Raw genomic sequence first — 9,006 nt, 5'->3', positions numbered from 1 at the left:
ATAGAAGTCTGTCTCTAATAATGAATTGTATGACCCGGAAAGAATCCTTTATCCTCCAAGGTAAAAACAAATATGATCCAGTCGCCATATGGCATATTCACTGTAAATTTCAACCTCCTTGTTCCAGTCTGTAATCCCCATGTTTTAAGATGACTACAATCATTCCTGTCCTAAGAATTCTAAGGCTTCATGCCAAAATTACTACCGCCCTGTAGCACTCACTTCTGTAATCATGAAGTGCTTTGAGAGGCTGGTTATGGCACACATTAACTCCACCATCCCAGCCACACTAGACCCACTTCAATTTGCATACCGCCCCAACAGATCCATAGACAACACAATCTCAATTGCGCTCCACACTGCCCTCACCCACCTAGATAAGAGTAATACCTACGTGAGAATGCTGTTCATTGACTATAGCTCAGCGTTCAACACCATTGGCCCCTCCAAGCTCTTCAGTAAGCTTAGGATTCTGGGTCTGAACACCTCCCTCTGCAACTGGATGCTGGACTTCCTGACGGGCCGACCCCAGGTGGTGAGGTAGGCAACATCACCTCCACCACGCTGACCCTTAACACAGGGGCCCCACAGGGGTGTGTGCTTAGTCCCCTCCTGTACTCCCTGTTCACCCACGACTGTGGCCACACATGACTCCCACACCATTATCAAAAGGTCGCTGACAACACAACGGTGGTAGGCCTGACCATCGGCAACGATGAGTCAGCCTACAAGGAGGTCAGTGACCTGGCAGTGCGGTGCCACCCCATCAACGTCAGCAAGACCAAGGAGTTGATCGTGGACAACAGGAAACAGAGCGCAAGCACGCCCCTATCCACATCAATGGGGCAGCAGTGGAGCAGGTAGACAGCTTCAAGTTCCTTGGTGTCCAAATCACTAAAGACTTAAAATGGTCCAAACACACATGCACAGTAGTGAAGGTGCGACAGTGCCTCTTCACCCTCAGGTTGAAAAAGTTTGGCATGGGCCCTCAAATCCTGAAAAGGTTCTACAGCTGTACCATTGAGAGCATATTGACTGGATGCATCACTGCTTGGTATGGCAATAGCACCGCCCTCGATCGCATGGCGCTACAGAGCATTGTGCGGATAGCCCAGTACATCACTGGGCCCGAGCTCCCTGCCATCCAGGACCTCTATATCAGGCGGTGTGAAAAGAAGGCCTGGAAAATCGTCAAAGACTCCAACCACCCAAGCCATAGACTATTTTCTCTGCTGCCGCACTGCAAAAGGTACCGGTGCATCAAGTCTGACACCAACAGGCTCTTGAACAACTTCTATCCCCAAGCAATACTATAAATAGCTAACAAATTAGCTATATGGACTGAGTTTATCTTGTATCTTTAATGACCTTTTATTTCAATATTTGCAGTCGATGCACACTCAGTTCCCCACACACTAACTCCATAATTTGGTCACTCACACATAATACACACACACATTTAAACTGACTTTACACATTTGCTGCTGCTACTCTCTTATATCCTGTTGCCTAGTCCCCTATACATAGCTACAGTACCTCCATAACAACAGTATTTCTGCACATGTACATTTGGTATTGGAGCTGACTTTAAATATTTCCTGTATATAGAATGCTTACTTTGTGTAGTTCATATTCTTATTTCTCGTGTTTGGTTCTAGTAATACATTGTTATTGATTATTGCACTGTTGAGTTATCAAGAGTCATTTCATGGTTCTTATGCATGAGACATCAAAACTAGCAAAACTTAACGTTGTTTCAAGTTAAGTTGCCTATTGCGCTATGAATTTGTTTTGTTGGAATGTGAATGTTTAGCGTAGGGTTCTTTTCTCCTTATTTGCATGGATCGTTTCTGCACTCAGCAAACATAGTAAATGTACATATGGAAGAGAACATTTATGACAAGTAATCTGAGAATAAACTAACAAGAGACACCTCAAACATCTTTTTATTACATTTTTCAATAACAGTACATTATCTATCTTGCATCCAGCTCGCTGTGGAACACCAACATACTGAAATAAAATACAAAAAAGGTGAAGAGTACAAGGATGCAGAGCTCTATCTTATCAATGGAAGGAGAAAAGGAAGTCCATCTCAATTGAATTGCAATTCATTTTACTTGTGGCCACACAAATACATCACATTTATTGTACATCGCAGGGGAAAAAAAGAAAAACAAAATGTCACAACTATTAAAGAAAGTGCTTCTGTATACAGTGAAAAAAAAAATCTGTCATTCAGATGCTTTTTGACATATTTAAAAGACAAAGAAAAAAATATTACATTTTAGTATGGACAGAAATCTGAGAATGTGTTTTGTTCCATTGGTTGTGAAAATTTAAAGGCGAGATTGTGTGAACCACCCAACAGAGCTCCCAATCATTCCTTTATGAATTATAAAAAGTGGCATCATTAGAACTGGTAAGCATATTTCAGAGTCTGCAGTCAATAGGAAATCATTCTTCACTTTTAATTCTCTGGTGCATAGCCTTGCCAGTGTAAGTACATAAATGTATGCAGTCTAGCCAAAAATAACTTGAATAAAGTTCAAATTATAGTTAACAGGTTACTATCCTTACGAAAAAGACAGACGACTTGGGCCTTTGCACCTTGGAAAGCAATTGTACAGCATGCACACCTAAATTAACCCATGGCAGACCCCAAAAAATATGACATTTCAGATCATTATTTTCTGACATTGATTTGTACATTTCATTCACATTCATAGCAAATGCAGTTCCAAGCACAGGAAGGGTCTGTCTATTTAGTCAGGTGAGGTCTATCACTGAGAAGTGGACAACCAAAAAAAAATCCCCCACCCATTTAACTAAATCCAGCCTTGCCACAAAAACAACAGAACCCCATTCTAAACCCCACCCAAATAACAAAAGACAGTTAAGGGGTTAACTGAAAATAAGTTACACATACCCTTTAGCTTTGGAATGAGCGTTCATCACAATTTATAGCATGTGCTTGGTTAGTTAACAATATTAGTTGAAGCAAATCTTATTTTCAGTGCAAAAAAAAGCTGTGATTAAACAAACCGCTATTATATAAATACATCATAGAAACGTTCTGAAAGCTGCTCATGTAATCTGGTCAAGCTTTTGCTTTCAAGCTCTCATGTTATTTTGTCCCATCTTTCTTACATGATTAAATTAGATTAAAATGAAAAGCTTTAATTTTAAAACATATCTAAAACCACTGAGGAAACATGACAAACGAAAGCCAATGAATAAAACTATAACCTTCAGAGAATAGAATTCTTCAACAAAAAAAGTTAAATATTTGTACAATTACGCTCCAACATTTGCTTTTGAGACGCATACATTTGCATGGGATGATAGTGTTGTTTTTTCATTCAAGGTAACATAAAATGGTCCAAGAAGGAATGCACAAGTTTGATTTGATACCACAGGAAATCTTTTAAACTAGGCGATAAACAATTGTGCTCTTCTTTGTGTAGGAAAGGCATTGGTTTCCCTTCGTTTTTGTGGTTTCCAAGTCAGTTTAAAACGGTGTTGAAGAAGATGCTGTGAAATTTTACATTCTTAAGTTGTTGTAAATGGTCTTCCAGTCAACTTTGGAGTTCAAAATGACATCTGAAAAATAAAAAGCGGAAAAGAAAGGGCAAAGAGCGAGTCAGGGTTGAACTATAGTGAACAATGCACTGTATACAAGTAGCTAAGGCTGAGCAATACAAAAAGGGAAAGCACCTTCAGGTTTCAATTCCAGATCTTCAGAAAACTGTCCCAGGATCCTGTTGCAACTGCCATGCCATCATCAGTGACTCCCAGGCAGCTAACACGATTGTCATGTCCAGCCAACACACCTAAAACAGAACCATAGCATTAGTCTAAGACTTTTTGTGCCGGGGATCTACTAGGATGCTGGGAATGATGCAGTTTCATTATATTGACATTATAGTTAACTTGTTGGGGATAGGGGGCAGTATTTTCACAGCCGGATGAAAAAAACGTACCCAAATTAAACTGGTTACTACTCTTGCCCAGAAACTAGAATATGCATATTATTAGTAGATTTGGATAGAAAACACTCTAAAGTTTCTAAAACTGTTTGAATGGTGTCTGAGTATAACAGAACTCATATGGCAGGCAAAAACCTGTGAAAAAAATCAACCAGGAAGTGGAGGATCTGAGAATTGTAGTTCTTTCTAGTCCCTTTCGAAACTACAGTGTGTGGGGTCACGGTTGCACTTCCTAAGGCTTCCATAAGCTGTCAAAAGCCTTCAGAAAGTTGTTTCATCTGTCTCCTGTTACTGGGCAGATAATAGGAGCTCAGTCACTGAGTGGACTGCCTGGGGACAAAGGGATTGGATATGCGTGGTCCCACGAGTGCGCTGTTCCTTCTTTTTCTCCTTGAATGAATACGTTATTGTCCGGTTGGAATGTTAATCGCAATTTTACGTTAAAAATACCATAAAGATTGATTTTAAACAACGTTTGACATGCTTCTAAGTACGGTAATGGAACATTTTGACTTTGTGTCTCGAATTACGCTCACGCATCATGCCTTTGGATAGTGACCTGAACGCACGAACAAAACGGAGGTATTTGGACATAAATATGGATTATTTTGAACAAAAACAACATTTATTGTGGAAGTAGAAGTACTAGGAGTGCATTCCGACGAAGATCAGCAAAGGTAAGAGAATATTTATAATACTAATTCTGAGTTTAGGTGACCCCGAACTTGGCGGGTGTCTGTATAGCTTGCTGTGATGGCGAGCTATGTACTCAGAATATTGAAAAAATGTGCTTTCTCCGTAAAGCTATTTTAAAATCTGACACAGTGGTTGCATAAAGGAGTACTGTATCTATATTTCTTAAAATAATTGTTATGTATTATGTCAATGTTTATGATGAGTATTTTTGTAAATACACCGGAAGTTTTTGGTGGGAATACATTTTCTGAACATCACGCGCCAATGTAAAATGCTGTTTTTGGATATAAATATGAACTTTATCAAACAAAACATACATGTATTGTGTAACATGATGTCCTAGGAGTGTCATCTGATGAATATCGTCAAAGGTTAGTGCTTCATTTAGCTGTGTTTTGGGTTTTTGTGACATATATCCTTGCTTGGAAAATGGCTGTGTGGTTATTTTTGTCTATGTACTCTCCTAACATAATCTAATGTTTTGCTTTCGCTGTAAAGCCTTTTTGAAATCGGACAATGTGGTTGGATTAAGGAGAGGTGTATCTTTAAAATGGTGTAAAATAGTTGTATATGTTTGAGAAATTTGAATTCTGACATTTTGTTGTTTTGAATTTGCCGCCCTGATATTTCACTGGCTGTCCCCCGCAGGTGGCTAGCGTCCCACGTAGCCCATAGAAGTTAAGTTAAAATAAACATCAGTTTGTGGTAGCTAAGTTTTTTTGAATAAAACATTTCCAGGACATGTGTTTGACTAATATGTGGACAAGATAAACGTTGAGACGTGCATGTTTGGTGTGCAATGAGACGTCTCTGCAGGGGTTGCATTAGCTTTCAGAAAACTGCATTTTCAAAACGCAGACCATCCAAAGAATGTGTTTTCAACCATTTCACCTGCATTTTATATTAAAAGTTTTTTTGTTTTTTTTTGCTTCATTAGAGGAGGCCTGCAAATGTACTTTTTCTTCACACCCCCAAAAAAATTGTTTCACGTTCTCATTGGATGACAACAAAAGTGCAACACTATTTGGCTTAGCAGCCACACAAGTAAATTAGCTTGCAATGAAAGTTGCTTGAAGTTAATCTTGCTGTTTAACTTGCTACCGGAGAAAAAAGACGACACCGGAGAAAAGTACCGTACATATCAGTCTGGTCAAGACGAGAGCAAAGATCTCTCATCTGATTGGAGAAGTGCAACTGAATCACAAAATGTGTTCTTTTATATTCATGATTTGGAGCGAACTGTGACTGAAGCCGAGCAGAAATGACAATAAGAAGCATTTTAGATTGGAGTTTACAAAAACGCAGAAAAATATTTGTCCCGCTTTTTTTTATGCGGGAAAATATACTGCGTTATTGCAACCTATGCTCGGGGGGGGGGTTATCAGTGACTCACCGGCACGGTCAGCCTTCAGTGTGTCCCACACGTTGCAGTTGAAGTCGTCATATCCAGCCAGGAGGAGACGGCCACTTTTGGAGAAAGCAACAGAGGTGATGCCACAGATGATGTTGTCATGCGAGTAGCACATCAGCTCCTGGTCGGCACGAAGGTCGAAGAGTCTGCAGGTGGCATCATCAGAGCCCGTACAAAAGGCATTGCCATTGGGGAAGAACTGTAAAGCACAGATCAGATCACACAATAATGACTTACTGAGACTATAAGACCTGGGAATTCCCAGGGACCTCACGATACAATATTACCACGAAACTTAGGTGCCGATACGATATGTATTGCATTTGTCATGACTCTATATATGTATTGCGATTCAATGTTCCAAACATAATGCTCACTGTGCCTTCTGCAGAGAGACAAGAGCATGAGAAAAGGAGTTTTGATCAGTGATGGAAATAAAAAGTGCTGAAAACACACTGGCTCACTATTTAAAAGGAAGATGAGAACAAGCTATAGGATGAAAAATAACTGAGTTTTGGAGTCAAAGTATGGACATAATATCATCCAAAATAATATTGCGATTACTATCTATTTTTTCCACCATCACTAGAGACAACAAACAGTAAAGGGTATAATATACTGACTATATTTTACTTAATAATAATTTGTATCAAATATATTTTTGAATCAAAGTGAAATGTATACATTTTGATTGAATGGTATTATGTAAAATACACTAATTGCCAATATATGTGCATAGACGCATGTATTGATAACGGATGCTGCCCTTACACATATGGCGTTGATGTCAGACTCATGACCAGTGAAGGTCTGTCTGCACATGCCCTCTCTGACGTCCCAGAGCTTGGCCGAGGCATCACAAGCACCTGAGACAAATAGCCTTGTGTCGGGGGCCAAGGAGAGGCTCATGACGTCACCGCTGTGCCCAGCAAACGTGGTTGTCTGCTGGCCAGTCTCAATATCCCAAAGGGCACTGTTAAAAAAATTAAAAATCTAGTCAAACAAGCATGAGTTTCTATCCAAATGCACATCTAATCCACTTCAGGAAAATGAACAGTGTTGTAGTATTGAACAGACAGAGCGCAGCATCCCTACAGGAGGGGGAGTAATTCCTTTACTTACCAGGTGGTATCTCCAGAGCTTGTAATAATCTGGTTGTCATCAACAAAGCGACAGCAGGACAGATAACCTGGAATTGAGAGATATCATTTCTACATAACAAAAAATCTTCAGAAGTCCAGAAATGTTCCCACAGTAGTTTAAGTAGAAGATAACGAAAGATAAGGATTTCATAGGAAAACAAAACGGAAGAAAAACCCTGCCACCAAACAGAAAATGTAGTCTACCTGTGTGTCCAGCGAGCTCCCGGCTCACACGTACATTCCCCTCGCGTGTCTTCAGGTTGTAAATAGAGCAGATGTTGTCCAGACCTCCACAGGCCACATAGTTTCCTGAAGGTGCATATGAGCAGGTCATGACCCAGGAAGAGCGTAGAGGAATGGCATGGACCTGCAAGGAGGTGATAAAAAACATGAAACCTTTGCACGCCTGAAGTAATAATCTCATATAACAGGCGCGTAGGTGAATTAAAAAAAAAAAAAACTGAAGTAGAATGGTTGAAGGGACTGAACGCAACGCCTAGAATTGCAATGGAAACGTATAGTACAGAGCTTTGAAAGGTAAGCCACTGAAGTATATGACCTTGTTTGTGGTATAGCTGTCCCAAATGATGAGTTTACCATCTTGGGAAGCACTGACCAAGAGCCTGTAAGAAAGAGTAGAAACATGCAAGTTCATGGAATAACGGTTTCCCTATGAGAAATAGTAAGTATACTTCTTTTTTTAACAATAACTACATTCTGCATGAAATAGAATAGCAAACTAAAGGCAATTTATCAAGACTGCTTTGCCTTGTAACTTTACAATAATAGCAACACATGCTTAGTCATAACACCTACTTACATTTAAAGCTCTCCCACAATGACTACTGTATATCATGTAGAATCACCAATTCATGCCAAGGGTCATAAAAATGTAAACAATACCAACTTCTACACTTGACAACGGGAGTCATTCAACTATTTATCACTGGGGAAAAAATCCCTAGTTTGCGAAAGACACTATAAAAATTATACTTGGGTTTACCTGGAATCAGTGCCCCAATGCATGGCATAGATCTTAGCCAAATGTCCCCTCAGTGTCCGTCTTGTGCGCATCTGAATACGGCCAACAGGATCAATGTTGGCTGTGATCTGCAAAACCCCAAAAGACTGTTACATAATGCCATCAATAGCAGATTGTGTTGAATGTTTTGGATATCCCAGGTAAAAGAGCCCAATATCATTTTAATTTTAATTTTTACCTGTGATAGTGTGGCATCTGCACATGCTTTCCTGGCATCCTGAAAAAGGACGATAATTAACCATCACACAAATGTAATAAATAAGTAAAATAAATAAGATGTTAAAGATGGTGTAGCTTTGTTATGACAATGTTGAGACTTGATTATGAGAGCAAAATGGCAATTCAATGGGCCAATTGCAACCACTGCTTGCCACTAGATTATGGCTTGCTGAGGTCTCGTTAAACCATCAATACGTGCTAAAAATCACCCAATCTCAATTGCAACTTTCATCCAGCACCGATTTACCGCTCCGTAACCCGGGCATCCGTGTTAAGTCCTGATTGTAACTAACATTTTGCAAGATGACTTCGCCCTCTGGTTGGTAATATCGGAAAATGTTCATCTTGCTTCTTGAGCAGACCAACATGATCACCACACTGCCGGCATTGCGTGCGCGAGCGTTGCAAAATACATTTACACGTTATTCAATCATTTCATCCAAACTGCTCGCGCACGTCTGCGTAGCCAGGCACTAAAATAGAACTTGGTTCTATTTTTGACGTTTG

General features: G+C 39.9%; 1 protein-coding gene across 1 annotated transcript in view; it reads right to left on the bottom strand.

Annotated features, from left to right (window-relative positions):
• Nucleotides 1-1,928: 1,928 nt before the first annotated feature.
• Nucleotides 1,929-9,006, bottom strand: part of LOC115150951 (guanine nucleotide-binding protein G(I)/G(S)/G(T) subunit beta-1) — a 30,489-nt gene continuing 23,411 nt past the window's right edge. Inside the window, exons 3-11 of the mRNA XM_029694811.1 lie at nt 8,459-8,497; nt 8,242-8,348; nt 7,798-7,861; nt 7,443-7,605; nt 7,219-7,285; nt 6,868-7,069; nt 6,079-6,295; nt 3,718-3,833; nt 1,929-3,603 (exon numbers count right to left, since the gene is read on the bottom strand). Of these exons, the coding sequence (XP_029550671.1) occupies nt 3,727-3,833; nt 6,079-6,295; nt 6,868-7,069; nt 7,219-7,285; nt 7,443-7,605; nt 7,798-7,861; nt 8,242-8,348; nt 8,459-8,497 (966 nt within the window). The 3' untranslated portion in view covers nt 1,929-3,603; nt 3,718-3,726. The remainder of the gene's footprint in view (nt 3,604-3,717; nt 3,834-6,078; nt 6,296-6,867; nt 7,070-7,218; nt 7,286-7,442; nt 7,606-7,797; nt 7,862-8,241; nt 8,349-8,458; nt 8,498-9,006) is intronic.

This window comes from Salmo trutta, chromosome 16 (genome assembly GCF_901001165.1).
Source record: "Salmo trutta chromosome 16, fSalTru1.1, whole genome shotgun sequence".
NCBI classification, from domain to species: Eukaryota; Metazoa; Chordata; class Actinopteri; order Salmoniformes; family Salmonidae; genus Salmo; species Salmo trutta.
The sequence above is the reverse complement of the archived record's forward strand: the minus strand, read 5'-3'. Positions and strand labels throughout refer to the sequence as shown.